This window comes from Pinus tabuliformis, chromosome 6 (assembly GCF_031772625.1).
Source record: "Pinus tabuliformis cultivar Carrire ecotype Pingquan chromosome 6, CPIR1, whole genome shotgun sequence".
Lineage (NCBI taxonomy): Eukaryota > Viridiplantae > Streptophyta > Pinopsida > Pinales > Pinaceae > Pinus > Pinus tabuliformis.
In genome coordinates this window covers 364,249,617-364,266,227 of record NC_142292.1, presented here as the reverse complement: position 1 = coordinate 364,266,227, position 16,611 = coordinate 364,249,617, and the positions used below count along the sequence as shown (strand labels likewise).

At 39.1% G+C, this 16,611-nt stretch overlaps 1 protein-coding gene across 1 annotated transcript in view; it reads right to left on the bottom strand.

Moving 5' to 3' along the window:
• Positions 1 to 14,625: 14,625 nt before the first annotated feature.
• Positions 14,626 to 16,611, bottom strand: part of LOC149258807 (uncharacterized) — a 408,511-nt gene continuing 406,525 nt past the window's right edge. Inside the window, exons 17-18 of the mRNA XM_089416332.1 lie at positions 16,009 to 16,084; positions 14,626 to 15,877 (exon numbers count right to left, since the gene is read on the bottom strand). Coding sequence (XP_089272458.1) covers positions 15,023 to 15,877; positions 16,009 to 16,084 — 931 coding nt within the window. The 3' untranslated portion in view covers positions 14,626 to 15,022. The remainder of the gene's footprint in view (positions 15,878 to 16,008; positions 16,085 to 16,611) is intronic.

Here is a 16,611-nt window from a genome sequence, read left to right as displayed (position 1 = left end):
AAGATGTATGGCACTCTGGCTGTCACTGTATAACCTGCTCAACTCCTGCTTACCCAATTCATCCAGAAATCTTTGTAACCAAATCATTTCTTTACTAGCCTTTGTAGCAACAACATACTCTGCTTCCGTTGTTGACAGTGCAATAACACTTTGCAGTTTTGAGACCCAACTGACAGTTGTTGCACCCACAGTAAACACATATCTTGTGGTGCTCCTCCTGTTATCTCTATCACCTACCATATCTGCATCAACATATCCCTGTAGAGCAATGTTTGAACCACCAAAGCATAATGCTTGATTTGTGATACCTCTAAAATACTTGAGAATCCACTTCACTACCATCCAATGTTCTTTTCCTGCATTGTTCATGTACCTGCTTACAACTCCCACTGCATGTGCAATATTAGGCCTAGTGCAGACCATTGCAAGCTTCCAACCACTGATGCATATGGAACTTTAGACATATAATCCATTTCTTCCTAAGTCTTGGGACAGATTTCCTTAGTTTGAAATGGTTAGCCAAAGGTATACTAACTGGTTTTGCATTGTGCATATTAAACATTTTCAACACCTTTTGTATGTATTCACTTTGAGACAATGTTAATTTGCGATTCTTCCTATCTCTAGTTATTCTCATACCAAGGATTTGTTTTGCAGCACCCAAATCCTTAATTGCAAATGAGTTTGCCAATTTTCTTTTGAGCACATTTATTTCCTACATGTTAGAACCTGCAACGAGCATGTCATCTACATACAATAACAATATAATATAGTTGCCATCATTTTTCTTTTTGAGATAAGCACAATGATCAGAGTGACATCTAGTATAACCTTGTTCAGACATAAACCTGTCAAATTTTAGATACCACTGCCTTGCAGCCTATTTTAAGACATACAAACTCTTCTTCAACCTGCACACTAATTTCTCCTTCCCTTTTACCTCATATCTTTGTGGCTGCTGCATATATATCTCTTCCTCCAAATCCCCATGGAGAAAGGCTGTCTTTACATCTAACTGCTCAAGATGCAAATCTTCAACTGCTACTAGACTTAAAATAGTTCTGATTGAAGTCATTTTAACAACAGGAGAAAATATCTCATCAAAGTCTATACCCTTTTTCTATGCAAACCCTTTCACCACAAGTCTAGCTTTATACATTTTTCTACCTCCATCTTCTTCCTTCAACTTGTAAACCCATTTATTCTGCAATGTTGTTTTACCTGCAGGCAACCTGACTAAGTCCCAAGTCTGGTTATGTGCTAAGGAGTCCATCTCTTCTTTCATGGCTTGCTCCCACTTCTTCCTAGTTTCTACCTGCACTGTTTCTTCATAACATTTTGGTTCACTAGAATCAGTCAACAATACATAATATAATGAAGGAGAGTATCGTTCAGGGGGTCTACTTATCTTGGTAGATCTTCTAACACCACTTTCAGGTGTTTGAGGTGCTTGTTGTTGTTGTTGTTTTGGTTGTTGATTATTATGATTTTCAGACACCATCACTTTTTCTGTGATCTCATCAAGCATTGTGTATTCTTTGTTTTCTTTTTCCCGTTTTTTTCCTGCATCTAATCCTTATACAAATCCTTTTCATTGAATATGACATCTCTACTTTTAATGATTTTGTGTTTTTCATAATCATAAAAGCGATAACCAAAATCATTAACACCATATCCAATAATGGTACATTTCTTTGATTTTGCCTCAAGCTTTGTTCTATTTTTCTTTATTAATGTGGACAAAGGTTTCACAACCAAAAGTCTTTAAAAATGAGTAGTTTACCTTTTTACCTGTCCATGCCTCCTCTAAAATACCACCATCCAAGGAACTTGAAGGCCCTCTGTTTATTAGATAAACAACAATATCTACAACATCTGCCCAAAATTGTAAAGGCAATCCTGCATGCAATCTCATGCACCTTGCACGCTCCATGATTGTCCTGTTCATCCATTCTGACACGCCATTTTCTTTTGGTGTTCCTGGAACTATCTTCTGTCTACAAATTCCATTATTTGAACAGTACCTATCAAACTCTTTGCTGCAATATTCACCTCCATTGTCTGATCTAAGACACTTCAACCTTTTTCCTATCTCATTTTCAACCAAAGCTTTCCATTTCTTGAAAGTATCAAATACATCAGATTTATTTCGAATACAATAAATCCAGGTTTTTCTGGTTGCATCATTAATAAAAGTAACATAATAACGAGAGCCACCGAGAGATGATACTTGAGCAGGTCCCCATAATCTGTATGCACAAGCTCTAATTTTTCGCTCTTCTTTTTTTTTCCCAACTCTGAGGAATCCGACTCTCCTCTGTTTTCCATAAACACAATTCTCACAGAATTTTAAATCAACATGCTTCAAACTTGGAAACAAATTTCTTGAGTGAAGAATCTGCATCCTGTTCTCAGTCACGTGCTCGAGCCTACCATTAACAAAATTAACAAAATTAGAAATACCATTGCATAAATACAATGCACCAACCTTTTCTCCTTTTGCTATTACCAGGGCTCCTTTAGTGACCTTCCACGTTTTATCTGTAAAAGTAGTTACATAGCCTTCACCTCCCAACTGCACTGTTGAAATCAATTTTTTCTTCAGATCTGGAACATGCCTTACCTCCTTCAACAACCATTGATTTCCATTTTGTTGTTTTATGAAAACTATACTCATTCCAATGATTTTACAGGGTTTATCATCCCCCAATTGAACATGTCCAAAATCTCCTTGAACATAATCATGAAAATGCTTCCTATCAGTTGTGCAATGGAATGAGGCCCCTGAATCTACCACCCAGGCATCAATAATATTTTCTAATTAAAGAATCAAAGCATCTTGTAACACATCACCTGTCACATTCGCTTTATGATTGTTTTCTTGTTGCACGTCTCCTTCTTTTCCCTTCCGAGACTTGCAGTCTTTCTTCAGGTGTCCTTTCTTCCTGCATTTCCAGCACACTATCCTCGATCTGGACCTGGATCTGCCTTTCTTTGACTTACTGTGATATCCTGGGCTCTTTCCTCTTCCAATTTTTTTCTACTAGTCTCTGCAGTCAAAGCATTACCTGATGTCTCACTGGAGCTTTTATGTCGCATTTCCTCACTAAGGATTGCACTGACCAGTGTTTTACGACTCCGACTCGGCCGAGGATCGACTCCGACTCCGACTCCGACTCGGTAATGACTCGACCGGCTCGATTTCAATGACTCGGTCGTTGTAAAAAATACATTAAATATTTATTTTTTTTATAAAAAAACATAATTTTAAATATTTTAAACATAATTTTAAAGATTTTCATTCATGTTTCCAAACACACAGCATTATAATATAGATGGAAGACAACATATGATCAAAGTAGGCGCATGAACCAATCCATTATATCAAAATGGTACCCAATGGCAATACATAGTCAACTGTCATACATGATCAAAGACTCCAAACAAAATACAAATAACCAAGGAGGCTAGAAATGGCCTCTACAACAAAAGTAAACTGTGATGGTGACCAGACTCCAATACTAGTACTACTGGCTAGTAGCTACTGCCAGAGGAGCCAAGATCATCTCGACCAATCTCTGGATCATCATCATCAGAGTCAGACAAGGGGCCCCATGCCTCCTCCTCATCATCATCGTCTCCAACTGCAACTGTAGAAGTGGTGCCAGTACCACTAGCAGGCTATGCAGCAGATGCAAGCTGAGATAGAGTAGATATGCGGCTGCGCTTCTGTCGTGGCTGAGCAGAGGAAGCACATACAACTGGAGTCCTACTCCTTGCTGGCTGTGAGACTGAGGCTGGTGGATCGGGATCTGCATTCAACTGAACAGGCTGAAGTTGATGTTCCAGTTCAAGTTCATCAAGATCCTCATCAGGATCAAACTCTGGTGGACGACTCTCCACTACCCAATCTGATGTTGGATCAATGTCTTCCAACACAATGGGATCTGAATCAGGTCTTTTGTTCAGCAATTGGTTCCGTCTGAGCCGAAGGTTGTATTGGACAAAAACTAGATCATTCAACCGTTTTTGCTCCAAACGGTTTCTCTTCGTTGTGTGAATCCTCTCAAAGACAGACCAATTGCGCTCACCCAGATGCACTGCAAGTTTGACTCAAAATACGAATTGCAAACTTTTGCAAGTGAGGGCACTGGCCACCAAAGGCCTCCCACCATTGTGCTGCAAAAAACATAGGAGTGTAATGAATTATGAGTTAGATGAAGGCTGAAGCTCAACAAAATTACAAATTATATCTAACTTTCAAATTATAAATGATTTAACAAACTTTAGTCTTTAATAAAAAAAGTAAAAACTGTAAAACCATTAAGAAATTGAAAATTGAAATTTTTGTTTACCTGGCTCATCTGCTTCTCTTGCAATCTTTGCTAGGTTCTTCCCAAAGGTACCTGTTGCATTGCTGAAGGATGTGACCTGTTGATGTATCTGTAGCTGATCAGACTCCGATGGGATCATGCGTTCAATGCAATCAACCAATCCATCTCTGACCTCCCCCCTCAAAGCTCCTGACTCCTTAGCTTTATAATGATACCGTGGGTTCAAAAAATACCCAGCTGCATGTATAGGGCGATGGAGTTGATTGTTCCATCTTTCATCAATGATTGCCCAAATGGGCCCATACTTTGCCACTCTATCCTTGTATGCTGTCTTTATTTGCTCCTTTGCTTGATCCATAGCCTCATAAATGAAGCCCATAGCCAACCTTTCCCCATCCACCAACCGCAACACCTTAACTAGTGGCTCAGCAAGCTTCACAATCTCTGCTGCCTTTCTCCAAAAAGTTTCATCATGGACTTTCCTTTTCAATTCTCTGCCTTCTGGTTTGTTAGACCAATTGCTTTGATTCCATTCATCACTGGAAAACATCTTTTGCAAGTTTCTATGTTGGGAAAGCATAGATTGCAATGTCAAAAAATGTGTAGCAAATCTAGTGATGGCAGGCCTAATAATATCCTTGCCTCCAGTGTGTTTCCTCATGAGACTCAAAACCAGTGTATGATTGTAGATAAATTTTGTTATGCTTTTGGCATTATCTACAGTGTTTCTGACCCAATCTAATTTTCCAATATCCTCAAGCATGAGGTCTATGCAATGTGCAGCGCATGGGGTCCAAAAGATGGTCTTGTGTTTTTCCTCTAACAGTTTACCAGCAAGAACATAGTTAGAGGCATTGTCTGTGATGATTTGAACAACATTAGCCACCCCCACATCCTCAATAACCTCATCCAATAGCTGAAACAACAAGTGGCCATCTTTTACCTTATCAGATGCATCAACTGATTTTAAAAACATGGTTCCCTGTGGGCAGAAGACAAGAAAGTTTATGATGGTACGGTTTCTTTGATCAGTCCATCCATCTGACATGATGGTACACCCTGTTCTTGCCCATGAGTCCCTGAACTCTTGCAAATACTCATTAATGGATTGAATTTCTTTCTGCAAACGAAACCCCCTTAGCTCTTGCATAGTAGTGCCTTTGAAGCCTTTTCCAGCAGCATGTATGGCATCAAACATAGGCTCATAATATGGTGAACAAGCAACATTAAAGGGGATATCAGCATCATACCACCATCTAGCTATGTAGTCACAAGCAGTCTCCCTCAATTCTTTCTTCCAATGGTCATCTAAAGTGGGCTGAATTTGACCTTTACTAACTTCAGGACCATGTGCATCTGATGGAGAGGAGGGAGTGAAATAACTTTTGATAGTCACATCACCCTTCATTCTACCCTTTCCCTTATCTTGAACAGAACCAAAAGAGGGAGGAACATAACGGAAAGGGTTGGATGCCTCAGTTTGAGGGATAGAGGAAGAACCCTCAAAATCATAGTGGGGGTTGGTAGCCATCATTCTTTGTATCTCCCTCTTCCTCCCAATTTCATCCTGTATCTCTTTTTGCCTAGCCTTATCTTCTTTAAATTTTTCAAAGCTGGCCAACAAATTCTTTCTAATCTCCTCAATTTCATCAGAGGGACATGCGGTAATTTGGCCTTTAATCCCTGCCAAGTGTTGTTTCAGCCTATGAATCCCCCCAGGACCTTCCTTAATTTTCCTATGGCAAAACTTGCAATGCATCTGACTATCAACCATTTCAACATATGCCCAAGCAGGATCTTTTGCTCTAGGAGCCATTTTTTGACTAGGAAAACAATCTGAAAATGAAAAAAAAATAAAAAATTGATTCAATGTTCATTTATTTGACAAAAAACACTCTCTAAGCTTTCTTGATATGCACCTAAAATTTATTAAGCAAAAACAGATTTATAGAGGTGGAAAAAAATACCTCCAGGCACAAACTGCCTCCTCAAGCTTGCTCCAAGAATCAGCTCCTCAATGCTGCTCCAAATGGCTGCCCAAGAAGCTCCTCACTCCAGCTACAATGCTCCTCCAAGACTCCTCACTGCTGCTCCAAAACAAGCTCAAGAACTGCTCACTAATTCTCAAAGAAGACTCTCACTCAAATGCATAAGACTGCTGTGAGTGAATGAGAGCATTTGGCTGTCTTAAATAGGGTTTGGGATGGGGAAATGGACCCCAAAAGCATTTAACAATTTACCATTACCCTTTGGAATCCATAAACTGAATTTAACTTTACCAAAAATCACAAAAAAAGTGAATTTTTTTCATGTTTTACGCTGCCCAGCCGTAGGTTCATTGACTCGGCCGAGTCATAACGGACCCGGCCGGGTTGACCGAGTCACATATGACTCGGCCGAGTCATTGGATGACTCGGCCGAGTCATATGTGACTCGGTCAACCGAGCCGGGTTGCTGGCCGGGTCAATGTTTATGGTGATGACTCGGTTCGAAACGGCCGATTCGGAGTTGAAACGGGCGGGTTGTAAAACAATGGCACTGACAACATCATCAAACTTTAAAGTAATAAATCCAGAGACAGAGTTACTAATGGCCATAACTAAACCGTTCCAAATTTCTGGCAATGAACATAGAAATAACAGAGCCCTAACTTCATCATCAAAAGTTACCCTAACAAAACTGAACTGACTGGTAACTGTATTAAATTCATTTAAATGATCAGCAATAGATCCACCTTCTGACATCTTCATATTAAATAAACGCTTCATAAGAAATACCTTATTTGAGGCCGAGGGTTTTCATATAGTTTGGTCAATGCCAACATTAAACCCTCCGTTGTCGTTTCCTTTGAAATATTAAAGACTACCGACGCCGCTAAACACAACCGTATTGTTCCAAGTGCCTTTTTTTCGAGAATATCCCATTCTGTGTATGTCATACTTGTCGGCTTCTTTGTCTTTCCGGTCAATGTAGGTACAAATCTTTCAGATACAGATAATCTTCCATCTGCATCTTCCACAACTAGTAGTTTTGGCCGTTAAATTTTTTGACCCTAAACCTACCACTCGAACCAGAAACCCTTCTCTCCTGCGATTTTATCAGCCAAATAGACCTTCGGCTCTGATACCAGTTGTTAGAAAAATTATATATTATAGAGTAATGGAACATATAAAATATATTGCAGAAATATAAACACAAAAAACACATAAAACAAGAGAGACACAGATATACGTGGTTCACTCAATTTGGGCTACGTCCAAGGAGAAATAACCAATCCTTCCTTTTATATTATCCAGCAAAATGAAGAGATACAACCTACAACAGATCTGCTATAATTCCCTCTTAGCTCTCAATCTCCTCTCTCTTCCTTTCTTAGAATGCATATCTACATAGACGCAATACAATTCCCTCATATATAGCGAGGGGTTGCCTTCTAGGGAAAAAACCCTCAATTAAACATAACTTTTACTGTCAAATCTCCGCCTAAAGAATGGCCCAAATTGACTACGAAATTACAACATTTTACAAGGCAATTTTACATCTATTTTTAGCTTCGGGGGTGCTTCCCTTGATCCCCCGTCAGGGTGGGGGCTCCCAAAGATCGCAGCCGGACCCCCCTAGACCCCCCTTGCAGCGTACATTTTACAGGCAGCACATTATGAACTGGGGTCTAATGTGGCGATACCTCTAAATAAAGAAGATAATCAAGCTCCACACCCAACACATTCTCACCTTTCCTTAATTAATTGTTATTAATTAACCAGTTTTCCTAAGTTAGTCTTAGGAAAAATTTAAATGACAGCTAATTAATTTAATTAAGGTGTTTCGCAAGCTTATCTTGTGAAACCTTTTATGGGTTTTGAAGATCTCATGTTCTTAGCCTCTTTGACACAAATCGAGACTAGGACACCTGTCTGATGCTACAAAAACTAACGCTCCCTCTTAGCAAGGAAGATGTTCTCTCCCATAACATCTTCCCTCACATTGTTGAGGTCTGACACTTGTAACAACTTGTCACTATCCATCAAGCCACTAGGCATACTCTAATTCATCTGCCAACTCTGTAGCTGAACCGCCCTTCATCTACACTACTACTAAGTCTGCTCTGTGCTGCAATTGATCTCATCTTGTTGTTGCTGCTGCAACTACTACAACTGAGAACAATACCCTGAATCAACTGTGTACCCGAACTGGCTCTGCAGTTGTCTCTTGAGTTTGACTGCAACTAGTATCTACACTGTCTACTGAGTAATTGTCTACGCCTTGGCTAGTTTTGCACTTCTTAATAATTGATTGCAACTAGTTTTGCAAGTATCCCTCAAGATCTGACAGCTCCATCCGACATTGATCCATCTGCTATTGAAACTGTGGGCCCTTGTAGTGAGGGTATGATCCACGAGGAAGCTCTTGTCCGATGCTATCCTCCTTGGAACCTGCCCAAATCTCTGCAACTCTGGGGTCTAGAGTTCAAGATATCCCCACCTTTCTCTTGGAGGTATAGCTGCATACAAAGAGAATTTGTCTTCCAACATGTTGGACAAATTATCAATCTTTGCCGAATTTTTTGCCTACTTCTCCTTCTTGTCCTTCTTCTTGGGACACTAGGTACTATAGTGACCAAACTCACCAAATTTGAAGCACTTGATCTTCGATAGATCTTTCTTCTTCTTTTCTTCTCTCTTTGAGCTTTGTCCCTGACTGGGATCTTTCTTTGCCTTTCCTTTAGATGCAAGAGCTACATTCTAGTCGTCTTTCACACTCTTCGGTCCCCTACTACTGTTGTTGTTGATATTACTCTCGACAAGAGCAAGCCTCAACTCTTCCTGAGTGAAATCGCTCCACAACTGATCCCATCCAGAAAGATGATCTCGTCCAGTGATGCCTTGGATGAAATTTACCCACTCCTTGGTGAAACTATTGAGAGTTGTATGCACTAGCTCAATCTTGTGAGGTGTCTCACCAACTGCTGCAAGCTCATCTCAGACATTTTAAATTCTACTGAGATAAGGAGTGACTCCACCCTTTTGAATCCTCTTGGTCCTCAACTTCTCTTTTAAGAACATCTTCCAGTTCTCAGAAGGATCCTGGAAAAGATTTGTGACAACATCCCACATTTCATTGGCAGTATTCTTGCCAGCTAGATGCGAGACTATATGATCTCGAAATCCATCGAGGATCATCCTTTTCACCTTGGCCATCTCCTTATTGTAGTTCTCTAGTTGCTGTTGATATATAGGTATGGCTATAATTCTTTCTGCATATGTCTTCAGACCATACACATCTAGCAGGAAAGTCATTCTAGCTTTCTAGATATAATAGTTCGAGGCTCCTTCAAGCCTATCCTTATCTCAAAGTCTTCCTGAGGCCATTTCTATGAAACTCAAATCTAGGAAAATAAACAAGAATCTCCCCCCTTACCTCGATTGTCTGCTCTGCTACTCGCACTCCCTCCTAGAATGTGCAAATTTGCCTTTCTATTGCCTTTTGCTATGGAAATCCCGTATTTCCTCCATAAAACTAGATCTGGAAAACCTTAGGGAAATTCGAGAAACTCCTTCTTGTGTGTGCTGTTCTCTTCCACCCAGCGCTGATCTGTTGCTAAAAAATCAACTGCGCCCAGATCTTCTCACTGAAATTGCTTCCTTGCAACACCATTACCTGCAAATCACTGCAACTGAGGCTCTTCGAATTTTCAATTTCCTACAAACTGAAAATCAAACCCTGCCTCCGCTGATTCGCATTCCCCACTGGTGGTTTGGCAGATCTAGAATTTTTTCCCAAAGACTCCCTTTGAACCTGCAAAATTTCTCCCTCGTTATTGAGCCACTAATCTGTCTTCAAACTCTCTCTAATATCATTTGAAATTTTCACTATTACAGCAATTGGAAATTATTCTTCTAAAAAAATATAATTATGTGCAGTTTATTTGCAATTAGAACAAACAACAAATCAAATCACAATCACAATTTTCACCAAAAATAAAATCCACTACGAAACTGAAACTGAAACTGAGAAAATAGAGCACACAATAAAATTGACACAAATATTTTTGGACAAAAGTCCCCGGAAAAAACCAATGTGGGAAAACTGGTGCAATAGATGAGGGTTTTATTATTATTATTCAACAAAAAAATCTAAGTACAATATTTGGATGCCAAACTGGCAATCCTCTTCTGAGAAATCACTGCAAAAATATCTAAGAGAATTTTCTCTCTCCACAAGCAATCCTGGCCTAATCCAGCCCTACAATCAGCTCCCAGTCTGCCTCTGTGTCAACCTCTTTAGAGGCTGAAACTTGCACTGCCTGGAATAACTGCTATCTGTCTCTGTTGACTGAATCTGCCACTGAGAAGGATTCACTGACCCTTTGGAAGAATTTTCGGACTCCTTCACCCTTTTGCATCCTCGTGTTCCTGCTCTTATAATCTCTTGTTGGTGAAGCAACACCCATGATTAAATCTCCATCAACGTGTAAGATCATCTCAAACTCAATCCGTGTGAGTTTATAGAGAATTCTCACTTTTCCTTAATTAATTACTATTAATTAACCAGTTTTCCTAATTTGGACTTGGGAAAAATTTAAATGATGGCTAATTAATTTAATTAAGGCATTTTGCAAGCTTATCTCGCGAAACCTTTTCTAGGTTTTGAAGATCTTGTGTTCTTAGCCTCTTTGACACAAATTGAGACTAAAGCACTTGTTCGATGCTACAAAAACTAACATTTACATCAAGAATTACATAGAAATCCCATCCAACGGGGAAATTTTGATAATTAAAAATCAACACTTAGACTCAAACAAATTTTGCAAAATTTTAGAGATGATCTAGTATGGTAATATTCATCGACGCTATACACTAGGACTCACATAAGACTACCTTCAAGCCACACTCTAGCTTTAGGGTATATTTTGGAGAAAATCTTAACTGATTATAAGTTTTGAAAAACACAAGTAATGAGCTAAGGAAAAAAAACTCCTTAGAGTGAACTCATTTGTCAGTGCAATGCTAGGCTACCTAGGCCTTTTACATGACTCATTTTCATCATACTAGAATCGTTTGTACAATATGCCTAGAGGGTTGCAGAATTTGTACAACAAACAGAAGAAAAGAAGTAGATGAAGGCTAGAATTCTAGTAATGATTTGAAAATGCTAGAATGTTCTGACATGTGCTCTGATCATGGAATGGTTGAAAAAACTTCAAATGCAATTTGACTGGTCAACAAACCCAACACTCATTTTTAGAGGGGCGATGTTGGGGCCATAAGGTCATATATGCTCTCAGAATGGGGCAATGCACCCTTTTGGAATGTATTGGAAAGGAATCAAGCCATCCCTTAGGGGATCTCTGCTCCATATGTGATACCATCTAAACAAAACTCTCAAGATAAAGTGAGATCAACATCATTGGGGAATAAAACCATTAAAGCCTCATAATGGAACAATGTTGCAAAAATCAACACTGGGATAAAATCAACAAGGGTCTGGAAAATAAAAAATTGTAAAAATCGGCAAACATCGACAAAATTAAGATACCACAAAAATATAAGTAAAAATCAACAAACTGTTGATTTTTGGTAGCATTGGATGTGCTCTAGCCTTGAAAATTGGTGGAGAGGCTAAGGCACATGAGATCTCCAAGACCCAAAAATCATTTGGAGAAATTCCACCCGGATGAGGAGTTATTAAAATAATTAATATTTTTAATGGTTTCCTAAGCCTAAACTTAGGAAAATAAAAATATTAATGTGTATTAATAAAATATGGGTGTGAAAGTTCCAAGTGACGAGGATCAAGTTAGTTCTAATTTTAGTCGTTGATTAGGGACTTAATCTCGACCGTTGATTTGTCAACAGGAAAAGTATAAGAGGAGGTTTGAGGGTCAGTTGAAGATACATCAAGTGATCAAAGAATTCGATTTTTTGGGGTGAGGTTTGCTGAGGAAATTGAGTTAGTGATCAGAGTTGTAGTGAGGGGTAGTTCAGCAACGGATTTTCATCTGAGGTTGAAGAATACATAGTAGAGAGGCAGCGCAGTGCTGGGAGAGACAACGAAGGCCCTAGAAGGGCTGACGCAGAGGGCGAAGAGCTGACACAGAGGATTGACGCAAGTAACACAAAAGCCGTAGAGGCTAATGTTGGGCCTCAGAGGCAGTGTTGGGGAGATTTTGTGGGGAAAACTGGGAGTAGATCAGCAGATTCTGAGCTGGGAAAGGGTGACGCAGCTGCTGGAGGAGTGACGCAGTTCCAGATCAGTGCTTGGAGAAGCTTTCACTGTCCAGCATAAGGAACAGCCAGATTCACTGTGGGGTTTGATCATCCGCTTGCTGATTTTGCCAGAATATCTGTATCCAGATAGAGGTACTACTGCCAAGGATATTCTCTATTGGGTGAGCCATTTTTGACACCCTTGTTGTATTCATGAAATCTGCTTAATAATACAAACATGCTGCACCGGTTTTCCCGAATTGGGTTTTTCCGGGGGCAATTGTCCAAAAATAATGGTGTCCCTTGTGTCATTGTCTCAATGTATTTCAGTGCATGATCTATATATTTGTGAAGGCTGCAATAGTGTTTACTTTGATGTTTATGCAATTAAATAAGTTGTTAATATAAAGAACAAGTAGGAGATTGTAAATTAGTAATTGCAGTAGGGGTTTTTGATGTGTTAGATTTAGGAATTTTCACACAAACATCAGCTAGGCCAAAAAATCATGATTTCATGATAAAAACAGGATGTTTGCAACATTGTAATGGACCATATCTAATGCGAGGGGCACATAAATATTTCACACAACACCTACCTTCAAATGTCTAACTAGCTCAAAATCTATAAAAAAGTTACCTCACTTATGTTAGGGATGGTTAGGTCAACAACCCTATTATGTGTTTGCAACTCCCAAGGGGAGTGAGATGACCTGGGTAGACACAACAATCCATAGGTGTATGTGATAAGGTGGTCGTAGAGTGGGAAAGACTTCAACAAAGATCCCACAACCATGAGACTAGCTAATGGAAGTCCAACATCTTAAGTGTAATGATGTAAGGAAGGAGCAATCATGAGGCATGAGTTACCCCTTTCCTTGGCTTGCTTTTTCTACTCCTTAGGTGTGCCTTTTGCTTTAATGCTTTATCTTTCTTTGGTGCATAACTTAGGAGACTTAACTTGCTTTGTGATTTTCCAATACCCCTTAAAGATGTAGCAGTTTCTCGCTCATCGGGGTTGGGACATTCAAGAGTTCCTTTATTTTAGATGAAGCATTAAATGTTTGAGGAATTGGGTAACGACTAATGATGGGCAGAGCTCATGCCAGCATTTTTCCCATGTGCAAAATAAGTCCCATTCACATTTTGCATTTTACATTTTCTTTCTAATTGTGGCTTTATATGCTTTTTTTTTTAGCTGCATCAACCTCTAGGGCCAAGTTTCCAAGCCTTGACTCAAGAATGTAGATAAAGGGTGCCAGTCCCAATTACCTATGACAATCAACCTAAAGATGATGATGACTAACATGGAAGGATGGAAAGTGGTAAGTATGGATTACCATGGACATGTTATATCAATTAGTGCCCCTCCTAAACCATAAGGCCTTAGAGGAGGTCCCACTGAACTAGAGTCAAAGGATAACCTCCCAAGTGAAATGTGGGAACAAGAATACAATCATGAGTGGTCAATAACCTAGTTTGCCTCATGATTCATATTAATATGCCCACAACATTAAATGAAAGCGCGTGATTGCTAAAATGGTTAGAGTACCTGTTTATAGATGATCCTCCTTCCTTCAAGAAGAATGATAGATGGGTGAGACTCGGAGAGCAATGAACAAATCAATAAGTGGAGAGTTCTGGCATAAAGCTATCTGAAGACCATCGTAGGGCCATTGGCTGGCTGGCTCTCAAATGAGGAGATTTCTTTTTTCTCCTATGGATTACCCACTTTTGGTGGGTAACAGGCCTCTTTTAATAATAACTCTCCTTTTGATTTTATTTCCAAATTTGAAATCCATGGATGGTACTTAAATTTTTGTCTATATATATATATATATTGACATATCCTAGTGGTATCATATTTATTCTATCTGTTTTGGATACCATATCGATATACATTTACATATCTGCATCCATGCAACTTAGAAAGAAGTTTGTTAGATCTGATGGAGAGCTAACCAACATTCAAGAAGTGAAATCTGAAGGCTGCACATAAAGGACAAACTGAGCTTTAAAGAAAAGAGAGAAAAAGAAAGGAAGTTCTTTAGAGTACATGAATCCTTGATGACAGAATCATAAAATATCTGTCTCTAAGGTTTTTATATTATTTCTTCCCTATTTTAATTTCCCTGTCAACATTTTTAGCAACATTTCTTAAAAAAATGAATATGGGCCTTTCAGTTTACCGAATATAGACAACAAATGGAGGCAATTGCCAAGAACAGTTTCCAACATTTATCTGAAAATAACTAGAGGAAACATGAGGGCAGAAGTTGGTTACATCAAACAAAAGATCGGAACGCCTTCTAGGAAAGAATGTGCCTTGTTTTTCATAAGCGACATATGATACACAAAGGAACCCAAGACAAAGGGACCCATTAGAGATATTCTTGACATAACTTCAGTGGCTATCAACTATTTAAACAGCTTAGTACATATGGATTGCAAAACTCTTACTTACAAAGTTGGTCCAACAAGCTCTCATCTCTGTAATAAATTGTCTCTGCACAGTGAATCTGATGGATGCACCATTTCATTGCCACTGCATTCAGTCCTTGCACTTGGCAGATGCTCTGGGCTCTCCTTTGTAGCATCACTATCATCTTTGGACGAATCTGTAGGTTCAACACTGCCTACTGATGATGCTGAATGAACCCTGTCAAGTTTTACAATTCCATCCTGGTTGATATTATTACAGGCCAATGGCTCTTCATTTGATGCTACATATGTGTTTTCCTTCATGAAGTTGCAGTGAAAACCAGCGGAATGGTGCATCCAATACTTCCGTAGCCTCTTACTTTTTAGCTTTCTATGCATTCTAGCCCTGCTAAGTGAAACTTGACATTCATCTCTAGTCCTCAGCCAGGCCTCACATTTTTGTTTGCTGCTTCCTTGTACAGTGCAGTTTGAAGGTATTCTAGGGGGGAAGTTCTCTTCACTGGTCATCAACTCTAGGTTTCCATTTTGTGATACATCTCCTACATAGTCTTTTAGTGTAACAACCGGTTCTTCAACCACATTATATTCTCTGGGTTTGGATAGTCCCGTCTGGTTTACCCCTCCACTCATACATCTAGCATGTATCAAGTTCCGTTGAGAATGCTTACCTTGACCTTGCCAATTATAAGGTTTTGAAAAATTCTGATTTTGGTCCCTTTCATTCATATGAATCTTATTTGGATTTAATTGTCTCCTAGAAGGTTCTGAAATAGCTAGAGCATTATCCATCTCTCCTAGGATCAGAGATGCATGTCTCCCTGAATGCAGAGGATGGTTTGATTTGTTATGACGACATTGCCAAATAGTTGCCACAAAAGCTCTGCGTACTGCTGTCAGCTGATTATGAATGTCACCCACAAAAATCACAAGATTAATTATATAGGCCGCTCACATTTTTGGAAAGTAACGGCTGAAATATAAAGATCAATTGCATAATAGAGTTTTAGAAAGGGACTTAAGTGTACTACCTGAGCCAAAATATCATTCCGTTCAATTTGAACTTCAGCAAGTGCCCTTTTCAGGTCCCGACATTGTTGTGAAAACCTGTTACCATCGAATATATTGAATAAGTTTAATCCATAACAAGCATATTCTGTTATTGTTAAATATTTAACTTGTCAGTAAACTCATTACCAATTCTGAAGAAATCAATTCATATTATAAATAGTAGATCACTACAAAATGCCGTCTAGCCAGATGTATGGAGTATAAATAAGCACAAACACTTGAATGATATCCATGAATGAAGTTGCATATTTCAGTGGTATGTATGATCATGGATCCTGCCTTTTATGCTGATGTCATAAGCAACCTTCCTTTGTTCCTATTCTGATTGGATACTTCATGGGTTGGTCAACAGCCAAAGTGTCTGCATCAAGTCTTGACTAAGGAACACTTGAAGTTGATTCTATTTAAAGGTTCTTTAAGGGCTACATCTTTTTTGAAATTTCAAAAACGGCAATCATGTCTTCATATAGATTGTTGATTTTAGATATTGGGCTTGTTACCTCCCTGTTAACCCCCAGATTTGCATGTGCAACTTGAGGGTTAAGAGCCAACTAGCTTTCATT